General features: G+C 34.1%; 1 protein-coding gene across 3 annotated transcripts in view; it reads left to right on the top strand.

Annotated features, from left to right (window-relative positions):
• LOC108908295 (ribosomal protein S6 kinase alpha-5) overlaps nucleotides 1–24,769 on the top strand; it is a 114,013-nt gene that overhangs the window by 2,070 nt on the left and 87,174 nt on the right. Inside the window, exon 1 of one of the 3 annotated variants that reach the window (XM_018712309.2) lies at nucleotides 3,916–4,599. The exons of 1 other annotated variant lie outside the window; for it this stretch is intronic. In XM_018712309.2, the coding sequence (XP_018567825.1) occupies nucleotides 4,413–4,599 (187 nt within the window). In that variant the 5' untranslated portion in view covers nucleotides 3,916–4,412. Of the gene's footprint in view, nucleotides 1–3,915; nucleotides 4,600–20,589; nucleotides 20,662–24,769 lie in introns of those variants that run through there. One more of the 3 variants, XM_018712311.1, reaches the window with a different exon arrangement.

Below are 24,769 nucleotides of genomic sequence, written 5' to 3'. Positions count from 1 at the left end.
TTGGAAAAACTAATGTTTCAATTCAAAAGCACCAGCATATACCTAGGTACAAAGGTATATCTAACAAAACGATTAGATCTTCGAACATTTTTAGAAAAAAAAATGGTCTGTATTCTATACTTAATTATTTCATTATCAACATATCACTAGAATTATTGTTCTACTAAAAAAAAAAAACAAACATACCGATAGACGTATCTAATAATAAATATTTTTAAGCAAAGTTATTATTTTACACAAAATTCCACGTCGTATAAATAAAAGGAATACGAATTAGATAAGATTAGATTATATTTTATAGAAATAATAGTTACAGGAAATTAACAGGAGATTATTTTATATGTAATTTAGCGAGAATGTTGTTTATTTGCATATTTTTCAAATTTTAGGTATATTCATTATCAATTGTGCTTTTCCTGAATGGTAAATAAACCGTTAAAATTCAATTCTACTTATCCAAATTGTGGTCTGTGAATATCCCTGGTGAATGGTAATACTACCGTTTAGATTTGTTTTTATATTTAAAATTTAATGTATTTTTACCTAGAGAATTTAATTTGCTAGCTTTTTACCGTTGAATTTGGTGGATAGATTAAGATTCCTTATACTCCAGTCGAATTAGATTTTTTTACTGTCCACGAAAATCTAGACGACCTATCGGAAAATTAGTCATTTTATCTTGTAAGTAATTAAATTACCTACAATTTAAGGTATCATATTTCACCAATTTGTTAACTGTAAAATAAAAATTCAACTCGGAAAAATCAGTTTACTAATTACTATATTGGCAACAAAAAGGCGTAGGTGATTTATCTTTTTATTAAATTATCGTAAAAATGAGCTCTATTTAATGCAAAAAGATCAAATTCCCGAGCGGCTTTTGCCTGACCCTGGGACAATTTGTTTATAACTCTATTTTGCACGTCCTAATATGATAGTTTTAAAGGGCAACTTGATTTCAACTTTTTGAAATGTTTCTTTTTCCATACGCCTCTTTGGATCAATACCTAAAATCAATACCTCTAAAATTAAGGTTTAGTAATTAAACAATTAGCAACAAAACGAACGAAATTAACAAATAAATACCTGGAGCAACAATTTCACGGTCAATCGTTTCGGTCTTTGTCACACATGTTGATCTTTGGATTGACCGTCTTTTCCATAAATTTCATAAACATCCATCGCTTTTTACAATAATAATGCGCAACTTTCGAACAACCTTTATTTTACAGTTAACAAATTGGTGAAATATGAGTTTAGATACCTTAAATTGTAGGTAATTTAATTGCAACTAATATTTCCATAGGGCGTTTAGATTTTCGGGGAAAGTAAAAAAAGTGAAACAGGTAATTCTGCCACTTAGTTGCAATTTGCTAACTTAGCGTCACTTTTTTCGAGTTACTTTTTTGATATCACTACATACCCTTCCCCGTCATAAAGTGCAATAAAAGGTCTACTAATATTTTTTCCAAGTTTTCTGGTTTTATGATCTTATTCGACTGGATTATTATTATTTATAGAAAACACTAAAAACAGAATTAGTCTAATCTAATTACACAAAATAGAGTGCCAAGTTTTTCTAATTAAAATGTACCAGTATTCAAGGGCAAATCGAGATGGAATCGTACTCATTGTTTGCATGATAATTTACATTCAGTTTTATTCCGAGTGGGTAATCCTTATAGCAAAACAAATATGTATTAAAAATTTTAATGCTAATCTACCTGGGGACGTAGGTACTGTCCTGTGTCCCTTACAACATTAGTAATATTTTTTAAATTATATTTACTTTATTGATTCGTTTAAATTTATGATAAAATGGGACAGAAATTTCTAACAGAAATCAATTATTACTTTAACAAATTTTTGAAAATTTTCAACAATACGTTTTGCGGAATTGAAATTAAACTTTAGTCATTTTCATGTCCATTTTGTTTTGATGCAAATACAAGAAAACTTAATGCCATGCCTTCGTAGACTGATGAAGCACTTGCATAAATACCATCTAAAACCTTTGTGTTGATTTGAATAAAATATATTTTCTGAGAATATTAATATTTAGGATTTTAACGTTCGACAGATATTCAATTCGCATTATTAAAAAAAACTATGCTGTATATACATTTTTTCGTTAAAAATGTAAATGATTTCAAGAAAGCTCATCTTACAGAATATTAATTATCTAGATACTACTGTTGTGCTCATTTTATTTATTAAAACATCATTCTAATGTAAATGATTACAATTTTTAAGCATATTTTAAGCTAAATGGCAATGAATAAATACTTAATCATTTATGGAAATCGATTAGACATTATTGCAACAGCTGATTAGGTAGGTACATTGATTACTCATTGCTGAAGGTGATTAATTATTTATCTCAACTAAATTGGGTTTATACATAGGAAATATACCTATGTGTTGTTTTCTTGTAATAGGCATCTATTTTCTATTTTAAAAATGCTTATCTATTCATACAGAAATGCAATTTTATAAAATACAATACATTGGTATGTACAGGGTGATTCACTATATTTTGACCCCCCCATTATCTTTTTTGTTTTAAGAGTTATAAAAAAATGTAAAATACAAAATTTGCACGATTTTTTATGAATTTTTCGAAAATGACATTTGAAAAACAAATGACGTCCAAACAAAATGGCCGGGGGTGTTAACTTTGTTAATTTAAATGGAACACCCTGTATATTTTTACATATTTGGATAGAACGTTCCCTGTCTAGTATAGTCATATAGAGTTTGTTGGGTCCATCTCTAACAATAAGCGAGATACTATTAAAGAAGGTTTTTTATTAAGAAAATATGATATCTTGTAATTGTTAGACCTCTTTTAGGCATTTCTACTTTTTTTGCAATTGTGTAAGGATTTACAGATTTAGTTACAGATTTAGATTTACAGTTTATATGGTTCAAAATGCGTATCGGTATTTTAACTAAATGAAAAAATGTTACATAATAAACATGGTTCAGTTGCATTATTTATATAAATTAATCAACACGAATTTTATCATGTTTACTTGTAAGTATTTGAACTTGGAAACTAAAGAGAAACAATGCAAACAGATTAGATTATCTGGAGAATGCGAAATATGTTGTCGCGTTGCGTGCATTTGCTCCATCTAGTAGGTATAAGACGTACTAACCAATAACTGTATGAATGGTTGCATAATGTTGGGCGTAAACTCACAAATTAATTTTACACCTAATTTCTGATTTCTGAAACCGCAATTATGCAATTAACCAATACATTAACTCATGTTCAATTATTATTAAATTTACGTGCGAGATAAAATTATTAAATAGTTATGTGATTAGTAAAAGTTATTAAAAAAATACCTAACGCCTAATTAAATAGATATAATAATTACAATTACTGTTAGTATTAATTTGTAACAATGATTTTTTCAATAATTAGATGTAGGTACATACATATGCCTTAATCAAAACAATTCCATATCATATTCTACGAAATATTTTTTAAGTTTTCACTAACTTAAGGAACTATAGTGAAAAATGGAATCGAAAATTGGGCTATTAGTATATTGCCTAACTGTACTTTGCAAATAGTTGAGCAGCTGATTTGTGTTTTTTATCTCTTTCGCTTACGCAATCCATTTCATTGAAACACGTGTCGTTGGCGAGCCGTTTTTTCCAAAGTGCAAACAACAGCGTATTTTTTTGTTATTTACTGTGCACAAAGCATGTAATCGTTTTCAAAATACTAGTTGTTTATTACTTGTTTCATGAAATTATTTTTCTACAAACAAATCATGACACAGAACGCGTTACTTTGGCAAGGCGAGTGAGAAAGAGATGGAAGAGAAGACCGATGAGTGGGGTGAAAGGAACATGGATACCGACTAGAGTTCGAAGCTCAGTTCCAAGTCGAACGCGACGTCGGTTATGTTTACAGTTAGTTTCGGTTTTCTGATTATTTACATCCTAAGTTTTGTTTTGGAATAACTTTTAATTTGTCGTTTTCGCACACAGGAATATGTTTTGACAGAATTTAGTGCTTTTACGCTACCGAATGTTGAATGTAAAATAAGTGTCTTGATATAACCTAACCTATACTGACAAATACATTTAAAAATTAAACTACTCTTGTGATAGTGCTGCACTGTTATAAGAAACTACAGCCCAACTGAATTTGAAAATCGGCATTACTTGTGAGGATTTAAGTGTTTGGCTTGGATAAGAAGTTGTGTAACTTTGTGAATGTTTCGCGACCTACATTCGGAAACTCTGATAAAAAACATAAGTCTTTATGAACTTTTCAATTAAGTGGTTACCAAATTTCCCTTATAAATATTCGTAATAGTGTTTTTTACGTAACTTAACTGAATTATGAAGTTGTCACTGTGAACACGGAGAAGCAACCTTATTGTTCAAAAATGCGTTATCATAAGAAAACTAAGGAAAGTGGATTTTTCGAGGGTGATTCGTCTGACACGGACGGTACGAATATGGGGAAAGCTTTAAAAAGGACGAAAGTTTGTACTACCTCTAGTGAATACAAAAGAAAAGTCGAATATACACAAGAAGAACTGGATACCCATATCAGGAACTGTGCCCAAAAAGGTACGAATCTTTCACATAACTTTATAATTAATTCATGCAGTGTAAGGCATTTTCCTTTTTCTAAAAAAATCTGTTCATTTGAAGCTAGAAAGGCTCTCGGAGAAAGGCATTTTGATTTGTGGTTTTATAAACATTAAAATAGGTTAACTGTAACTGTATGCGGCTAGATGAATTCCTTTGCTGCCGCTTATAACATAAATTTTAAACTAACGGAACATTGCCCAATTTGATATCTGGAAACACTGCGCCACAAGTTTCTCTGAACTGTTGCATATTTCGAAAGAGAATTTTTACTTTCGCATAAAAACATATTTTGTGCTTATTATTTATTTAATAATACACGTGTAATAAATTTCTAAATGAATTTGTAGCATATTTATTGCAGATAAATTGGGCAACAACGCAACAGCAATCCCTTCACCTCAACCCCTGATATTTATTGTACCAGGTACCCTCTCTAGAGCTCTTTATAGGCCTATCCGAGGGGTGACCTTTCCAAATTTCATTTAGGGTAATGGCTTGCCTTTCTCGTTCTGTAATAACTGTTAGACATGTTCCCATTAAAAAATTAAAGTTTGTACAGGATTCATTATGAACGCGATTACTTTATTGATTTGTTGCTAGGTTTTAGAGTACCTACTTATAAATTTGTTGATTTTTACCTGACGATATTTGCTGTGCACCATGAAATATATGCCAGCTGCTCTCGTGGGTTTCAGGCAAGAGATTTCGTTATACTACCATGCCACAATAATCCTGTAATCGTTGCTTTGTTATTTTTTATGTTTTTAGTAATTCGTGCTACTTGTGCAGAACGTTGTTTATTTAAATGTAGCAGGGTAATAATAACAATAAATCAATTTATTAGCAAGTATAAACAGTAATATGTTTTTACAACCTCGAGAAATAATAATAACAAAATGATAATATTTATTAATGAAGACACAAACACTTTGCTGGAGACGATGACGTTGGTATTTCATATTCATGGACAAAATGAAATAATAAATTCCGGGAACTTGAGTTGATTTGCTTGCAATTACGATGTCTTAGAAATACACTTACCTAGTTAAACTGTTATTATATTTCTAATAGAAAGTAGGGTTACTACCTGTGGAACAAACACTTAAACTTGTGTTATCACAACGCAATTAATTAGTGATTAACAAACAAGAAACGTTGGGGCTCATAATAACCATTTCTGCCTTGAAAGACGTACCTACGAGAAAGTGAATCATAAGCTTTGCTTCGGTAATTCTACTTCACCTTTTGTAAACAGATTTATTCATGGGGTGTCTGCCCTATTCTCTATTTGTGTGTACGTCGCGGGGATTTTGTTTCCATCTAAGAAAATAAGATTGATATTTATTGTTTTATTTTTGTTTTCGTATGCGTCAGCGTTGTGAAATAACTAATTTGGGTTTTTCAAATGACTATTATTTTGTAGTTTAGAATGTCTCATTTTCAAATAACAAGATTATAAAAACTCATCCAATTCGTACCAAAAAATACCATGTGAAGGTGAAGAAATTTTTCGAAAACTGAAGTGCAGTTCAGTTCATCAAGTCCAATGCGATTAAACAGTAAATAAACTGTACATAGGTACATTTTATTGCCAATTCATTATCTACGCGATAGATAACTCGACAATTTTATCTAAATTACTCTTCGAGCTGAACCGTGTTTGTAAATTTCACTAACAACCTAAGAGCAGGTGAAGGTTTTTGATACCGTGTTTCCTTATCACAGCTGTGTACACAGAATAATGTTATTAAAATAATAAAAGCGCATTCCTCGTGTTGCCACCTACAAAGTTTGGATAAACATTACGGTTTATTTATAATCTAGATCCCGCCGTAACACACCGCAATTGATTTACAAAGCACCTGAAAAATATGTTAATGGCGAATGAATACGCCCATTTTCGGATGTTTTCGTTATATTAACCCGTGCGACATTGAATTTTAACCAGGTCTCAGTTGCGTGGGCACTCGAATAGTAAAATTGACGGGGATATTTTCCGCGATTATTGATTAGCGAAATTAAATAGTTGTGTAAGGATGAAGGCGACAGATACTTATCACTGCTAATGATAATATTCCATTAATTATATCGAATTGTAATCCAGTGGAGCATGCCAGTTTTTCGTGGTGTTTGCACAAAAAAAATAATTGCTGTCGTGACATTGAGAACAGCTGAGTGTAAACAGACAGATTTTATCTGTTCTACCGGTAGGAATAAACAATTTTATGGCAAGGAGGAACTTTGCGGTCATAAAATTCGTGTTGTAACAGGTACTCGAGGTGCAACCATGCGGTTTTTCGAAAAATATTGGGGTGCTCAGCAAACAATTTAATTTTTTCAAAATCCAGAATTAGGTTAGAAATCTTTGTGGTATCGAGGAACATTGTTTGACATTGTTTGATTAACACATTCAAATTAAAGTAAAGATATGAGAGCGATATATTGTATTTTGTGTAAGATTTTTGGTTATTTTCATAAAATCTGATCTTTTTGCGCAACGATTAAGGAATTCTAGTAATTTTTTAAATTTTTTCTGCAGGCGGCAAAATATGTACTTACTCATGACATAGAATAGCAACTATTTTTCCACATTTATACGTGCGACGTTGCCATGCGGGTTTAAAAGCCCTAGAACCCAAGATATTTTAGTTAATATAAATATTATTGTCTAGTTAATTATTGTATTATTTTTTTGAATTATCTTTTTTACCTTTAATATCCAAACCCCCTGAAAGTGGAATTTATAATTGTTAATAAAAAAATATCCGGCACTAATTTTTCGGGTCCCGGAGGCCGAGGTATGCGGTTTTAGCGGCTTTTTACGCGAATTCAATGGAAATTTAAAATCCATAAAGATCGCTATCGCTCCACAGACGGTCGTTATTAAGATGGCGGCCTCAACTGGTTGAACTGTTAATTGCAGCCGACGAAAATTGTAAATCGTTAAGTAACTCGTTCTCCGCAAAATACTTGGACGCCAAGGCCAGGTGTGCCGACGTTTCGTCTGTTTTAAAAATCAATTCCAGCCTGGTCCTATCGCGATGGGGAATCGCTTGCTCGATGCAGCCATTCCTGCACAAAGATCGATTTAGCATTAGCGTCTTGTTAATCTAGTGCCTAATGTCGTATCGTTTACGCTTTTAGATATTTTATAATAAACCGAAGGTAACATCCTTGACGGGCTTTTTATGGAGTTTTTTTTTTGCTTTCTATTTCTCGTATAAGCAGCAGGAAACGTATACAAACTTGTCTAGTTTAATGAACAATTAATTAATAATAAGTTGTATGGTAATGAAGTTTTTTCGTGAGATGCATGCTGTATTTGATTTATCAGATACTCCCGAGATAAAAATAGCAACGCGATACTTAATGGCGTGTGTCAGTTTGTAATTGTAATAAAAAAAAATGGGATATGCAACAGGTTCGTATTAATCGACCTGATTGGTTTGTAATGGACGATATTTTTATTTTTTAAGTAATACACATTTTCCTAATCTTTTTCTAAATTTCTTGTACACAGAAGAGATCATTTCTTCGTTTATGGTGGGAACAGTTTCCTGAATTTTTTGCTCAAGTAAATCAATGTTATCGTGAAAATCGTTTGAATACACTTTTTGCTTTAGGTATCCCCATAAGAAATAATTTAATGGGGACAAATCGGGTGCCCGTGCAGGCAAGATATTGGTCCATCTAATACTGGCAAAACAAAGTTATTGAGAATTTCCAAATACAAATTTTGATTAAGATTTTCTTCCAAAAAGTAAGAACCAAGTCAGAAAGTAAAATATTATTATGAAAGAATCTACTTTCAATCAGTTTCTCGGTCATTGTTAAACAAAAGTCCAAACGACGACCATCATCTTTATCAAACAATTTGTGATTAAACATTGGTTCTAATGAATAGATTTTGTTGTATACTAAAATTCTTTGCATATGAGATGTGTTAATATCCATATTTTTGACCTTTTCCTAAGTGACACTTTTGGATTGTACAGAGTCCATAACTACAACAGCATATCCAGAGACACTATATAATTTTATTCTATTAATATTTGTCTCCATATTGATTAATTCTATTTGCAAGGATAGGCCAGGAAAAAGAGCTGGAAAATGACCACTTTGCGACTTTTTGTTTCGGCAAGCTGAATGTATCACTATGGATCCTAAATAATATGTAGGTACATATTAGTTTAACAGTCATAAAAATGGGGGGAAGATTGTTTACAGGGTGGTTAATTGTATATTTTTTAGGTAAATTCATGTTTTTCGCTTATAACTTTTTTTGCCATTTCCACGAGAAAACAGTAAAGTACATTTTTTCGTTTTCGAAAGACCTACAAAACTAGCCCTCGAGCGTAAAAAAAATATTAATTAGATCAAAAGTTATAAACAGAAGAAGTTTATTTATGACTTTTAAATTAAACATTTATAAACTGCGTTATTATTACCAAAACGTTTTGGCATCGCATCCTCTCATTCCTTATCACTGTCTAATAACTCACACGAAATCTGGAATCGGTAAGTTGAATAGTTTACAAGTTATGGCCTTATAAACAAATTAACTAATAATTATTAGTCCGGACGATCCTGAGCAATTTCGCTTTTTTAACGGCAGTACTATGAATATTATCGTCATTTTCTTCGGACTCGCTCTCGTTCGCTTTGCCCACCCTTCCGCCGCGCCACGGCGCGCCGAAGAATCAAGCGACCCTCTGTCTTTTAACAATATTTCTTGAACACTTAACATACTTCCACAAATAAAATATTTTTATCTGGGAAAGTACTCGGGTTATCGGTTATGACAGTAATTTTTTTTGCTGCTACCAACCTAATTTGTTTAACAATAGGCCGTCAACTTTGACAGCCCCCCACTTTTATGACTGTGGAAACTAATATGCTATTGTACATAATATTTAGCATCTATAGTGATAAATTCAGCTTGCCGAAACAAAAAGTCGCGTCCAACTATATTTCTTGGCCTAAGGGGGTCACTTCAAGAAGCAGTCCTAAAATGCTTTTAATTTAATATACATTTACTCTTGTGAAACGCTTTTTTCATCTCGACCAGCGATACAGTTGTTTTTATTCAGTACGTGCCTTTTTAATTAAAAATGAATCGTTAACAATTATCGACTTTTTGTCGAAGCTTTGCAAAATGATACAGCTGTGACATTTCTTAGGTGCCGGGGATTTGTTAATAACACTTTTTTCGCACGGCACACATGTCGACATCACCGAATCAAACAATTCTACGCCGGACTACTAGATTGCACGTATACGCTGCCGTTCTGAGCTCGCCTACAATTGCACAGGGACGTACTATCTGTGTCAATGTTAGGTCATGCACAATGGCGGAGGCCACACGCCATATGACCGTCCCAGTTGCAGTCCTATCACTGCAGGCTGCAACCTAAAATGAGGTGGTGACATAATTTTCGGGTCTACTTAAACAGGGTGTGAAACGAACACCTTTCGCGGAATTATTCGTAGCGATGTGTCGAAGAATTCCGTTTTACAAAACGAATTTGTCTTGTGAAAAGTGAAAGTTGAGCTAGTTGCATACTAATTCTAGATAATCTAAATGTTTTGTAATTAGGTGGTATTTTTTTAATTCGTTTTTTATCCCAGTTGAGCTTATGTTTATTCTCGAATGTTGGACACTTCGATACAGAATTGTGACAGAACTTTTTATTCATACAAGATATAATTTTATTAGAAATTTTGAAGAGCAGAAACAGCTCCTTTTTTATTACTAATCTCTATTTTTTTGTTAAACTTTAACAGATATTGTAATAAAAAATAAGTAACCTTCGTATATTGTGTGTCCGTGGATTTTGAGGTTAAAAGAACTGAAGACTTTCAATTCATCTGATCCGCATGTTCTTAGCATTGACACCGACTTCGCACTGTCAGCAAAACAGTAAATCCATATTCGAAATGACGGATAACATAGTCGGCCTTTATGCACAATTGCCAGTCGACTGTTGTTTTATCAGGAGAGCGGGGTCGGGGGAAGTACCGCCGTGTTTGTACAGTATTGATTGCAGTTTATGTCTGTGCCGCTCCACTCTACACCATGTTAATAGAGTCGACTTGGGAGCCGTCCCAAATCCGAGGATTGTGAAAGAACGGTGGCGATTAGGGATGTGGGTACGGATTTAGAATAGCGTTACATAACAGGGTTGTTTCCATAAGTGGAATTGTATATTAAAATTTACGAAAACGAAATAACATAATATTAAAATATAGTTACAGTGGCGTTTTGTACTGAGGGATCAGACTCAGAACATTGATAAATCTGTCATCATATTATACAGAGTGTAACATCACAACTTGTCAAAACAAACAAACGTTTGCTTCTTGTAAGTCCTTTGTAAAAAAAAACAAATATACAGGGTGTCCTTGAAAAGGAACCTTGACCACAGGTTCCTTGGATGAAAATAAGACCATTTAGCCTAACTTACCTATATACAAAAGTGCACGCCTACTGGGATATAGCATTCTAAATATATGTAGAATAGATAATCTATTTTTTTCAAATAATTTGAAAACTATTTTTCTTAGAAACTTCAAATTTGGTACACTTATTTTTTTATATAAGGGCAAGGTAAATATAGAATTTGGAGAGAATACATATACAGGATGTTCTATTTCTAGTGCCTGTGCGCCACTAGCTATCCCATAACTTTTTTGTGTGTATGCCAATGACGACAGAATTTATATTTTTAAAAATAAGCACTATTTTAGAAGATTTTTTTGCTCTTACAAAATTTCGATATCGTTTATGGATTTCGAGTAAAATTCGCATTTTTTATACATTAAATATAGGCAAAAATTCCGATTTATAAAAAATAATTTATAACTGCAGCCTCAAAGCAGGGAATAATAATGAAAAAACGTCACATTAAAAAAAATAACTACACATTTTTGGTATTAGTATTATCAATCAATAAAATAAAAATCAACACTAATATTTTAAATAAACAATATCAACTAATAATGTAAGAAAGTCAACATTAACATTTTAAATAAACTGATATTTGTAATCACATTAAAATAATATTACAGTAAATGCTCAAAGTTACTTTCTTGTTCTTAAACGCAAACATTAGTTCTTCGAAAATTAGAAATTATCCAATAATTGTGCATTACCTCTCATAACATTAATTTCATGTTGTATTCTTTCCCATATTCGTTTTCTGTATTTACTGAAAAGTTATTTTAAACTGTGGTCCTCAACGCTCCCCAAATGAAATAATTACATGGGTTTAGGTCCGGGGATCGAGGTGGCCATTTTAAAGGGGCATTATTTCCTCTACCTATCCACCTGTTAGACCTTTAATAACCTGTAATACCTACCTGTACCCTGTAATACCTGTAACCTGTAATAACTGGTCTTTTAATACTCTATTAAAGGAACTTTTTGAAAGCCAACCTCTGCCGCTAAACGCCTTTTATTTACTTGAGGAATTTCTTCGACCCTTTCCAAAATTTGTTCCTCCAGCTGAATAATTCCGGCCGTACATTATCCACGATTTAATGTTACAGGTAAAAAACGTCCTGTTTCCCGAAGGCGTCTCTCCGCATTAGCAAATGTTTTGTGATTTGGAGTTCTTCGATTAGGAAATCTTTCAGCATATGTTCGAACAGTAGCACAACAATTTCCTTCACAATAACCCAAAACTACTAACATATCAGTTTGTTCAGCAAAAGTATAAATTGCAATAAAAAACAAAGTAAGCTAAAATTAAATCACAGCTAGCTTGACACAGAACCTTTTAATTATTGTTATGAATTAGTTTATCTGTTATATGGCACCTCGTACTAGAATGTTCTATTTATCTTAAACTGATTTTATATTATTTAATGTGTAAAAAATGACAGTTTTACTCGAAGTCCATAAGCGATATCAAAATTTTGTAAGAGGCAAAAAATCTTTTAAAATAGTGCTTATTTTTAAAAATATAAATTCTGTCGTCATTGGCGTACATACAAAAAAGTTACGGGATAGCCAGTAGCGCACAGGCACTAGAAAGAGAACATCCTGTATATGTATTCTCACCAAATTCTACATTTACATTGCCCTTATATAAAAAAATATGTGAACTAAATTTGAAGTTTCTAAGAAAAACAGTTTTCAAATTATTTGAAAAAAACTAGGTTACCTGTTCTATATTTAAAAGGCTATATCTCAGTAGGCGTGCACTTTTGTATATAGGTAAGTTAGGCTAAATAGTCTTGTTTTCATCCAAGGAACCTGTGGTCAAGCGTTGTCCATCCTTTTCGTGGACACCCTGTATGTTACAATATTTTAATTTCGATTTTAGCATGTTCATCATATTCTGAGAAAATCAAAAGGAAGAGAGTGGGTTATTCCAAATAGCAAAAGCGTCAGTACTGTTAAAAGTGCTATTTAATTTTTTAATAAAGCTCTTTATAAAAATAGTTTTTTATCCTATCTACCTTTTAGTCGAGCAATGGATCCATTCCACATTAATAATTGCGAAAGTGGAGCAAGGACAAAATCGTAAACCTACAAGGATTTCTACCGTGCATCTGTAGACCCCACTTCTCTCACAGGATTGCAAACGAGATATTCAGGGGCCAATTTTGCAAATATTTCGAACATACATATTACGGCTGCACTAAATATACGATGTCCATGCTATCGTTTCGCAACAATGGAACCTGCTATTTAAACATTGTATCCCCAGTTTACATAAACAGTATTTATCAGAAGGATAATTGGTGGCTGCTGTGCAATACTGCAATTATAAATCCTGTTCCTATAATTTGATATTAATATATTTTTACGCCGTAATTGCACCTTGTTAGAAGATTTAACTGGGTGTACAGGGTATACAGGGTGTAAGAAGTTTGACTGCCTTTACTTCAGCATGAGGTAATCATAAATGAACAAAAAAGTTGTATATTACAGGGGCGTAAGATTAACAGTTTTCAAAATACAGCGAGTATTAATATTGGGGAGTTTCATCACAACGTGACAACAGCGCGTAACTGCTGCTGCACAACCACGTGTACACGAGGTAGACTTGTCCTATGGAAAAAATGTAAACAACTATTGTGAAACATTTAGTAAATTTCAAGACAGTTTTCCTGTTTTTAAGTAAATATAATAAACTGTATCGATTTTGTAGTACGATGATAGTGTTGTGCTTAAATTTTACCTCGAATTTTAGTAATTACGAGTCTCAAAACAGGAACTTAATATTTAATCAAATTACGCGTTTGAAGGATATGTAATTAAAGTACCCAAAGATTCACGTCGTCCAAATAATCATACGTATTAAAAATAATTCAGGTACTTACCAAAAAGCAAAATTCAATAATTTTTAAACGCACAAGTACAAAACAAACTACAACATATGCTCAAAATGTCCACCACCATTTTCGATGCACGCACGACACTTTCGAATCCAATTTTCACCCAGTCGCTGGAAAACATCTCCAGAAAAGGAAATAGTGGTACGTAAAAAACACTCAGACACGGTCCAATTCCAGATACCAACTGAATTGCGTATTGCTGGACAGTTTATAGTCCAATTAAATAAGCCTTTAAATAGAAATTTCGGTCAACTTGCCTGAATTTTTAATATGAGTTAGTTTGAGGTATATTATAATAAGTGACAGTAATTTTTTGTTCAACTCCCGGCCAAGGGTGAAAAAAGATAAAACAAAGGAGTTTTTCAAGATAACTCAAAAGGGGTAAGGGCTAGAAGAAAAAGTTTCAGAAATTTAAAAAAATCATGAGCAGAAAAATGAATGAATTTTGTAATTTTTTTTTTCAATCTACTCTAAAAAATGTACCCTTTATTTTCTGAGAAATAGATATATCTTTTAATTTTTAATAAGAAAGTTATAACAATTTCAAATTTTTTATCGTTAATTTTAATGATTTAACACTTAAACAATATTTTTCTATGCCATTCGATTGATTATTTAAAATAATGAAAAGATGCCTTAGAATTTTTTTTTACGTTTGTTTGTTAGACACAAATTTATTTACTATTTTATCTTTTTAAATTTTATTTAGCTCCTACGACACTGCCAGGACAAAGATAAAAAATCACGTTTGCTTTGTCGCACTCATGGTACCGAAGTCGATATTTACGGGGTGAAATACACCCTCAAAGTTCGTCCCCCAAAACAGTTTTTTCTAAATATCTGGGGTTTTAATCAATATTTAGAAGTGAAAGGAATTGGAAATTACTTATTATAAAAAACAAATATCTCGCAAGTGATTCCGTGTTTGGAGGTTGCTGATTCATTTCATTTTTCTGCTTGTTATGATTTTTTTAAATTTCTGAAACTTTTTCTTCTAGCCCTTACCCCTTTTGAGTTATCTTGAAAAACTCCTTTGTTTTTTTTCTTTTTTCACCCTTGGCCGGGGGTTGAACAAAACATTACTGTCACTTATCGTTATAATATACCTCAATCTAACTCGTATCAAAAATTCAGGCAAGTTGACCAAAATTTCGATTTAAAGGCTTATTTAATTGGACTATTAGTACCTCGTCTTAACCGCCGCGCCATTGCCACATTGCTCGATATGGATTTTAAGGAATTTGAAATTTATTACAACGCTAATTATTTTTTGGAATAAAGAAGTTCAAAAAAGTGATAAACACTGTATTTTATGGTATTCCATGCACGCAGTTATGTCAATATTCCTTAATTAATCGAACTTTTGTACAAGTTGGAGATTTTGATAACTTTTTTTGTCGGAAATGGTCGAGTTAGGACCCATGTCATATAAGATTCTTTTGTTTATTTTAAAGTATTCTATCAGTTGTTAAAATTGAGGCAGTCAAACTTCTAACACCCTGTATGCAGGACTATTTGGGATTAAAGCGTATGTGTGCATGTCTCTTAAGCTTAAGAAAGATTAATATTAACGTTGATCCAATATATTAACACCCTGTATCTCGAAAAGGAATAACTTCCAGATCTCGGTATGAAGGATTGAGGCCTTATGGTAAATAATTTTCTTGACACATAACTTGGCACGCTGATAACTGATAACCTTTTTCGTCAGAAACTTTAAGGAAAAGACAGTTTTATTATATTGTACTATTCCTTTTTGTCTACTATCTTTGTGCTGATTTAATGTCGAAATAAAATTGTATCGTTGAAAAAGCTTCTCGGTATTTATGGGACAGATTGACGTCGTTGATATTAACGTCCCACCAAAGACGACTGTTTTAAACTGACGTTCCCGAGTCATCCGTAAGCCGGTGGAAAATATGTAGGACAAAGGATCGTACGCAAGCAGTCGCATATATTTTCATTTCTGCGACGGTCCCGCGGCAGCCAAATCGGGCACGAGTGGTAAATATTTTTAAATCGGCTTTTTTTTCGCCAGGTTCAGCAAACGGTGTTAACGAACCCGAGAGGCGGGTGCCTCTTGAAATGTAACTGCTGGGTTTTATTTTAGTGGTTCCGTTAGTCCGCGCGTCATTTTTTCCTAAATCGCCGCTTCACGCTCTATTAAGTCCGTTGTTGAATGAGCTGCTGAACTAGAATAGACCCGTGTCCGTATAAGCACATTTGGAGGAAGAGATGTAAGGTTCCTGCGGCATTAAGGGCGGTTTCAAATGTGTTGGAGCTTGGTTGCTCTTAAATGAAAAAAAAAAACAATAAATATATGTAACAGTTTGCATAAATAACAGAAGGTCAGGATGCGACACTATGGATGGCTATTGAATTGCATGCATGGTGTCTGAGCTGACGTTCGATCGCTCTCGACGCTGGCTCCGCAGATGGTTCTGTAGTGAGACCCGCGCCAAGTTTGGGAGTATTTGGGAAAAGAGAACTGCGTCTAGAGCTTTTTGAAAGATTAACGGATTATTTTCGAAACATGGGTGAATTTCGAACACTAACAATGCACTATTTCCTGGTTATTTATTTAGCGATCGTTCAAGTGAGATAGAACTAATACCTAGAACTCTAAAACAAAATCCGCAAAGTTGAGGTATTTGTTGCACAACAGTTTTTATGTAACAGGGTACAATACGATTCCGTGAATTTGTTACCGCTTCATCCGTATATTTCCATCTAAATGCCACTGCCAGGTGTTCGTTCTCCGCTCGAAGATATATGAGAGGAAGGCGGACGAATCCTCTGGGGTGAATTCTGTAATGTAGAACTGGTTTATATAGTTGAGGGAAAAATATGCCGCGTCGTATGGTATAGAGCCCAATTTTCGTGATAAGCCTGTCTGGTTTGTTGTTTAAAGCGCAATGAGTTAAATATTTTCGGTAATTTTGCCAGTCTCGTTATCGTAATCGCTTGGTTTTTGATTGATTAAAATTTAACCTATTAACTAGAGGCGTAACGAAAAAAAGGCGGATGAAATAAATCAGCAATAACCTTTCATTTACGTAACCTGAATGTGTGAATTAAATATATAAATTTATTCATAAAACAATTCCTTGAAGTTAATAAAAGAGAGAAAAAAAGATGTTCCAGAAAATAAGAGTTATGTAAGTTTCTTGAAGTTGGAGTACTAGGAATTCCAGTGAATTTGATAAATAACTAGGATTTTCTACGTACCAATATTGAACAACGCAAACATAAGGGAATAATTCAATGAAGGATTTTTGCAAGAACTGTTCTATTTTCCTTTTTTATACATTTGTAAGAATACTCGAGACAATAAAGTTTGAAATTTGTGTGTAGCATTACTAAGAAATTAAAAAATATTTTAACTACACTTATGCAAAAAATTAAAGGGTCAAAACAATTTCAGGATTTTTTTTACTGTATTTAGGTGAAAACTGCTCGTATCCGGAGTTATAAAAAAAAGCATTTTGAAGATTAAAGATTCTAGTTTTTAGATCTTTCGGTCGAAATTTTTTAGGGCTACGGTTATCATACAATTCTAAGAAATACCTAGCGCGACAAAAAATTTTGAAAATTTCCACGGACTTGGAAAAATTTTTTTCAGCTAATCCATTGCATGGACCAAATAGCTTGTTTATTCAGCTTCAATTTCTTTTTTTTATTTCTTAATATGTATACTCATTTAAGTATTTTAAGCAGTTTGCTATGAATTGAAAGTATCACTCATATTTGAAATAAATCGTGGAAACGGTTCACATACACCCCGAGAACGACCATCGATGATCATCGCAGGACACCCAAAATTTCATTCCTGTTTCGAGCTGCCTTACATAAATCTAAAACAACAGCCGGATTCCACGACGGGCCAAGTCAACAGCCACGAAACCTCCAAATTCCGAGAAGCCAGTTGTCAGAATCTATACCGACGAGCAGTGCCCAGAGAATCGGCGCAGCCGCCATGAAGCGCGATCGAACGTCGACTTTGGTACATTGAAATTTTATGACCAGAGCAAGGTCTCTGACCAGTGTGTGTATACAAACAGAATTGAAGTTTATTTGTTGTCTGTGTAGCTGTCGTTGCTTATCTAGAGGGAAATACGTTCCAAGGTATACTGAGGGTTTTACACGAAAGGTCCCACAAACTTGAAAAACCAAATACAGTTTTTTCTGAATTCGTTCAACGAATTCCAACTTTTAACCCCTGTATTTACAATAATAAACTTGTATTCCAAAAAAAACATTTCATCAGTATTTGGTTTTTTTACGGGCAAAACTTTTTATATAAAAATTGTTTATAGATCTGGATTAGACATTAGTATAATTTGAATAATATATTTTGTAAATTGCTGCATTGACACGATTGACGATTATTGCGCATTGCATAATCACAGTTTCCCAGTCCAGTTTTTCCAGGGATTATATATAAATAATCAAGCGCTTGTCGCCTTGAACCAGGAAGTCGAGCGCACTGCATTGTGGCCGGCCACGTGCGGTCCTCGTAACTAATAATAAAACCATTTTCGCTTGTTTGCCGTGCGATAAACGTGCCGCTAAATTTCCTTTGCTCGCTCATTGACGATGAGGGGGGGTTGACGTGGCGGGTCCGCTGCGTGTAGTCGGGACACCTGCGGAGGGGCGTTTTTCTCATTCTTCTGTTTTGCAGACGATGAAGAAAATTAATAAATACACGTCAAGCGAATGTCCTCAAACAGAACCGTTTTATTTAATTAAAAGGTATTGGTGGCCATACCCACACGGATTTTATAAGAAACAACCCTTCGTTACTTCAGTTCAGTTTGTCTGCGTTGTTTGTGTGGCCTGTGGCTATAAATTTTAGCGCGTAAAGCTTCGGCTCATAAATCTGTGTATTGTGTTACTGAGATCGCTTGTTGAAAGCAAGGCCTGGTAATTTAATAAAATCGGAGATTTCTATAGAAAAATCCAGGTGAGATTGTTAAAGAGAGAAAGTATTATTAATTAGATAATATAAATGAATTGTGTTATTCATATTTTATACAGGGTGTTCTATAAGCTCTGCTACAAACTTTGGCAGATGGTAGCGAGCGGAGGACTCTGGTTCGAGCGTACTTTCGATCGTTTCGGACTTTCAAGGGCATTTTTAGCATATTTCCCATCACTCAGGCGAAAATCCATGATATACAAATTGGAGATTTTGTCGTCTACTTTCAGATGCCGTTTTCAGAATTTAAATCGGACCATTTTTGATAAATCGCTACGCTGTGCAAAAAAGACCCTAATTTATTTATAACGCAATTGTGCAAAAACTATGCATCGAACAGAAACCATCTTGCGCACGATTAAACAACATATTATTATCTGTTAATTTTCGCAAGATGTTTTTCCAGCTTCAAATTTGACGGAGTTATGAATCTTTGAAAAAAGGTCTATTTTAGAGGTTTTTCCCGAATTTCTCTGTAAAAAAATGAACCGATCGGGTCGCACAAAAAAACATTATAGGTTTTTTTATTCTCTACAAAAGTCCTATTGAGAGTAAGACGATTCCATCATTATTTTTCGAGATATTATAAAAAAAATCAAAACATGTCATTTTTTTGCAGTTTTTATTGTTTAAAAAAAAATTGTTCACGACTTTGCTGGGGAAATCACTTGGGTTATCTTGCGCATTTCTCTGTTCAATACACGCCAAACAAAATTCGGTGATAAATGAAGATTACTTACTTGTTATATGCCGAATACTAATTGAAGAATTGTCAATGACAGCATCTATTATATCTTTTTCATTTTGTAAGTGTCAAATGAATAAACAAAATGACATAAATAATAATTATTGTTATAGCAACCATCATTTTTATTTATCAGGCTACTTTGATTGAAATATGAAATTATATTTTTTTAAATGCCTAAACAAAAACGATTCGGACATATGTTCATATAAGTTAAAGTTTGTCATAGAGCTTATAGAACACCCTGTATATTTTAATAAATTAATACGTATTTGTTAAGGTCGGCTTGTTATATTTTAGAATAGTGTGAAATACTAGACCCTGAAATATAAATTATTTGCCATATTCGCCATAAAAACATTACATATTATTTTCAAAATGGCGTCCTTCACAGAAACTTACTCTCATGTGCACATTTTCTTACACATTTCACGGCTGTTCTGTTATATGTTGTGTTTTAACCTATCGTTGATCTTATTTCAGTAATTTTTAATTTTACCAAAATTTGATTGAAACAAAATTACTTTTCCAAACAGAATTACCTCTCACTTCGCTTGTAGTCATTTACGAAGGCTCCATATGTTCTTTGAGTATTTGGAGAAAATCTAAACATTGCAGAGACAAGTTATTTATATAATGGTCATATCCACTTGCATGTAAATCTCGTGCGATGTTTATTCCGTAATATTCTCTACGTCGATTTCCGATATGTGTGCTTTAATACTAGTATGTAGATCGCGACAGCCTTGATCCTTAATTGGCATCATTTGCGCGACACGAGTAGCACGCAACAGTACGTTTAGAGGGCGAGAAAAAAAGCGAAACGGGTAGCTCGCAATGAAGTGTCAAGATCTAATTGATATGTCAAAATTTCTGTATTGCGCAATCCGTATTGAACCAATTGTGAGTTCTACCGCAGAAAACTTTTTCTCCTAAAGTTCAACAGACCTGAACATTCAACTTATACGGGGTGAGTCACATTTAACATACGACCTGGGAGTAGGTGAAAATATATTTGTAAGTGGATTTAATTTCGAGAATCACCCATTCTTATTTGTTCATGCAGCCCTATTTATTTGTTCGCTCTACGTCAGTTTTGGCGAACAACAAAAATTTCTATCGCCTTTCCCGCGCGCCTTTGCGTTCCGCGCCTCGACTGAATCGCAGAAGCGACACATCCAGTTCCCCAAGAGGTTGACTAGTGAAAGGAAACTCACCTCGACTTCCGGTTAGTTCGTTCACCCCGGGTCTACTACCCCCGTTGAACCCGAGCGGTCGTACCCCATGCCACGATCCTTTAGAGGCGGTGCTGGTGTGGTAACGCTTGAGGGAATCCAATGCAGGCGGGGGGACCGAATTAGGTCTACCATGGGAATAAAATAAACGAGTTTCAGGGCCTACCTCGACCGCAGATATCTTCGAAAATGCCTTATTATCGAGGACCAGAAAGTATCTGGAATAATGCGTAAACTATTTGCTGATACTGAAACTATTGGATTACGAAAGTAGGCCATGGTGGTAACAGCGCGTTAAAACAATTTCCTCTTGTAATTTTCAGAATTCCAAAGTGTTTTGTGACCTCTACAAAAACGCATACCTCTACGTGTATTGCATATACAGGGGTCTTCACGGTAAGTGGCCTATTAATCGTTTTTTGAAGAGAGCATATCTGATAACCCCCGTAAACAAAGAGTCATATATCTTTAGTTTCTCTGAAACGTTTAATAGGCCTCTTACCGTGAACAACCCTGTATATAGTCTAGCTGAAAAAAATTGTTGCTTAAAACTATTCAAATGAAAAGAACAAAGGGGAGATTTTGGACCTTATACTCATATAACTTTGTTTCTTGCCAATGAAAGTGACATTCGAGACTCACGTAGAATTATGACAAGATAAAATCAACTTCGACACGTGTCTTATTCTCTTTACTTTTACGATTATAGTGATTAAAGAATTTATTTACAAGTAGTTGCGATAACCACAATAAAAGTAAATTAATGAGGCTTTTATCAACCGGGTATCAAAATAGTGTACTTTACGAAAGGACTTTATTTCCGTAATAACAATTTCGCTGGCGTTTAAAATTGACCGTTTTGACACGCTTCCTAGTAATAATTTGATGCGGTAGTAATAAACTAACGTTAAAATATGTACTTTTAATATAGTTGTTGAAAAACTCCGATATACTTACTTTTTCTGGAAATACACATCATGAGTAAATTATTTGTTGTTTTTTATTGTTTCTTCAGTAACGATGTTTCATATGGCAATCACTGTCGAAAGAAAGATAGTATAACGGTATATGCATAGGTTTCGGCCCAATGTTAAAATGAACAGTCGGTGACTGACCTATATGTAGCAGTTCTTTATTGATTCTAGTCACGATTTTTTACTTTTTTAAATATTTGCATTTCTTTCAAACTGTACAACAATGCGCTTGTTTTGGAAGCGCATTGGAAACGTAACGGTGGGTCAAATTCGATAGGATTTCGGGATATTTCGAAATGATTGTTTGTTTTTGTTTGTATGTGAAAGGCTTAGCCTCCTTTTATGGCAGTTTGCAATTTCCTATATAAATGCAAAAGCTAACTTTGGAATGTACTATACGTATTGGCTACGTTCCGATCCTGATTATTAAACTGCATGGTATAGTCTTTCCGATCTCAATTGAAGACCAAAGAGCTTGGCGGTATGTGCCAGGTTCGGTCGCTACGCAACAACTCGGCATTGAAATATTTAAAAACTTGTTTCCATCTTTATTTAGCCATACCCATATACAGGTCTGGTCGCCCAGTTGAAGAATGCGCGCGCGAAAAACGGCATACAAACACAGCCGGACTGGGCGACCAGCTATAAATTAAAATTGTTGACAAATTGGCTAGCAGTGCAGTGCAGCAATGCGGAATTTGGCGTGATTCAGGTAATTTTCATATTACCATTGCCAAAGGGAGAAATAAGAGGGATATTTTGTTGACTAATATTATATAACATGGCATTTTGGAGACTTTTACGAAATTTACCATCAATATAATAAAATTGTTGGAGGACATAAACAATTAAAATATGTTGTTGATCAAATGAACATATGTATAATAGAAATTTTCTACACATTGTATACAAATTTTTATTATTTTTTACCATTAGCAGAAAACATTTTTAGGGACGCCCATGAAACTCATTAAATTTTATTGCTAGGCGTTTTTATACATGTTCAATTGACTTCGGAAAGACTATACTCGAGCTGACGTTCGAACACGGTTGGGGCGGGATCCGCAAGGATCCTTGCAGTGGTGTCCGTATTGAAACTGGAAAATTGGTCTTCTTGCAAAACCCCCATCTCGTTGTGGTGGTGTATAGAGAAAAATAAAGTGATATTAAACTTAAGCTAAACATGACCCTAATATTAGTTGTTTAGTATTGAAAAACGTATCTGATAGTAGATGACATAATGGCAATGACTGTCCCGGTCATATTTAATGAAGTAAATAAACGATAAAGAACTGTAACTGCATGAATATAATTAAAAAAATATATAGCCTAGAAACAATGCATAAAATCCGTTCCGGTATAGCTGTACGTATGCCGTTCCCTTTTCCTTGCACATTTTTAACAGCTGTGCGGGTGTGCGTTCCACATTCTTGACGGACATAATCGATCCCCGTCCTAGGTCTACGGTCTACCTTGAACAACCTCGAACCGACTGTCTTGACGTCGTCCATAATTTATTGCCATAAATATTTTAAGACGCTCACGAGGTAAGATTTTGACCCGACCAAGAAAACGGACGGAAAAAAAATGAAATCCGTTTATTTGTTTACGCGTAGTAACGCAGATCAGGGTTGGCGGTGCCGCGTCCTTCGCGGCCGCCCGTATTTTTGTAACTCGGGAATCGTAAGGTAGTTTTATCGGAATCCAAATATACGCAGGGGAGCGCTAAAAATAACCTGTTGGCGGCCTTGCCGGGGCAAAAGTAATAGGCGCGCGGTCTAATTCCGTGCCCGTTCGTATGGCTCGCGTGGTAGGGCGATTACCAAGAATATGTTTGTGTTCTGGGTACAGAGCTTGCGACGGACAAGTCTGGAGCCTCAACCCCCAAACAATAGCGCGCGAGTCATGGGGATCCAGTCCAGATCTCCCTTAGATGCCTACTTTTACGTATATCTCACTGATAGTAGTTTAATGTGCAGAGATTTACAGTCTCATAATTGAGTATACAGGGTCCTACCTCTACGAGGCGTCCGGGCCTACAGCGATGAAGTGGGTAAAGAGCGATAATCCCGCTCGACCCCGCTCCATCCGAGGTCATTTTTCCTGCCAAGGATATTGGCGCGAGTATACAGGGTGTCTCATGATTAGTGTCCAATAATTTACTACTTGATTCTATTGCCAATAAGAATATTTTTTCTTATAAACATTGGTCGAGAAATGCTTCCTAAGGGAGCTACGCCCCCATTAGACAATATGGGGTCTCAAAAAATTCATTTTTTTTTTAAATACTTCCAAGATGGGTTGAAGGAAATTATGAATTTTTACACCTTGAAAACGCTCATTAAAAGTCGAAATAGATCATCATAAAATTTTTCAAAAATTTTGATCAGGGGCGTCTCAACTAGGGGCAGTCATCGGTTAAAAATTGCCCCAATTTTTTTGCTTGTCGAAATTTTCAAATTTAGAGGCCAACATATTATAGACCTTCATTTCCTTTTCAAAAAAGGTACTCTTTATTTCTTTCGATAAAATGCTCCATTTCCAAGAGAAACGAATTTAAGTGCTTAGGAAAGTGTTAAAACATATTTAAACCGATTTGTCTCGAAATCGGATTACCTTTTCGATATAAAATACCATTACCATTTTTAATAGAAAACTCAGATCCATCAAATTTTACTGTTTAAATTAGAAAATTGCAGCACGTAAAAAAATTTGGGGCAAATTTCGCCCAAGACCCCCCCTGCTTGGGACGCCCATAACAAACTTTTCTAAGAACTTTTCACTTGTTTATTACAATGTATAATGACATGATGACATCAAAATTCATAATGGTACATGTACCCATTTAACTATTCAAGATTTTTTTTTA

Source organism: Anoplophora glabripennis, unplaced genomic scaffold (genome assembly GCF_000390285.2).
Source record: "Anoplophora glabripennis isolate ALB-LARVAE unplaced genomic scaffold, Agla_2.0 scaffold18, whole genome shotgun sequence".
Lineage (NCBI taxonomy): Eukaryota > Metazoa > Arthropoda > Insecta > Coleoptera > Cerambycidae > Anoplophora > Anoplophora glabripennis.
The sequence above is the reverse complement of the archived record's forward strand: the minus strand, read 5'-3'. Positions and strand labels throughout refer to the sequence as shown.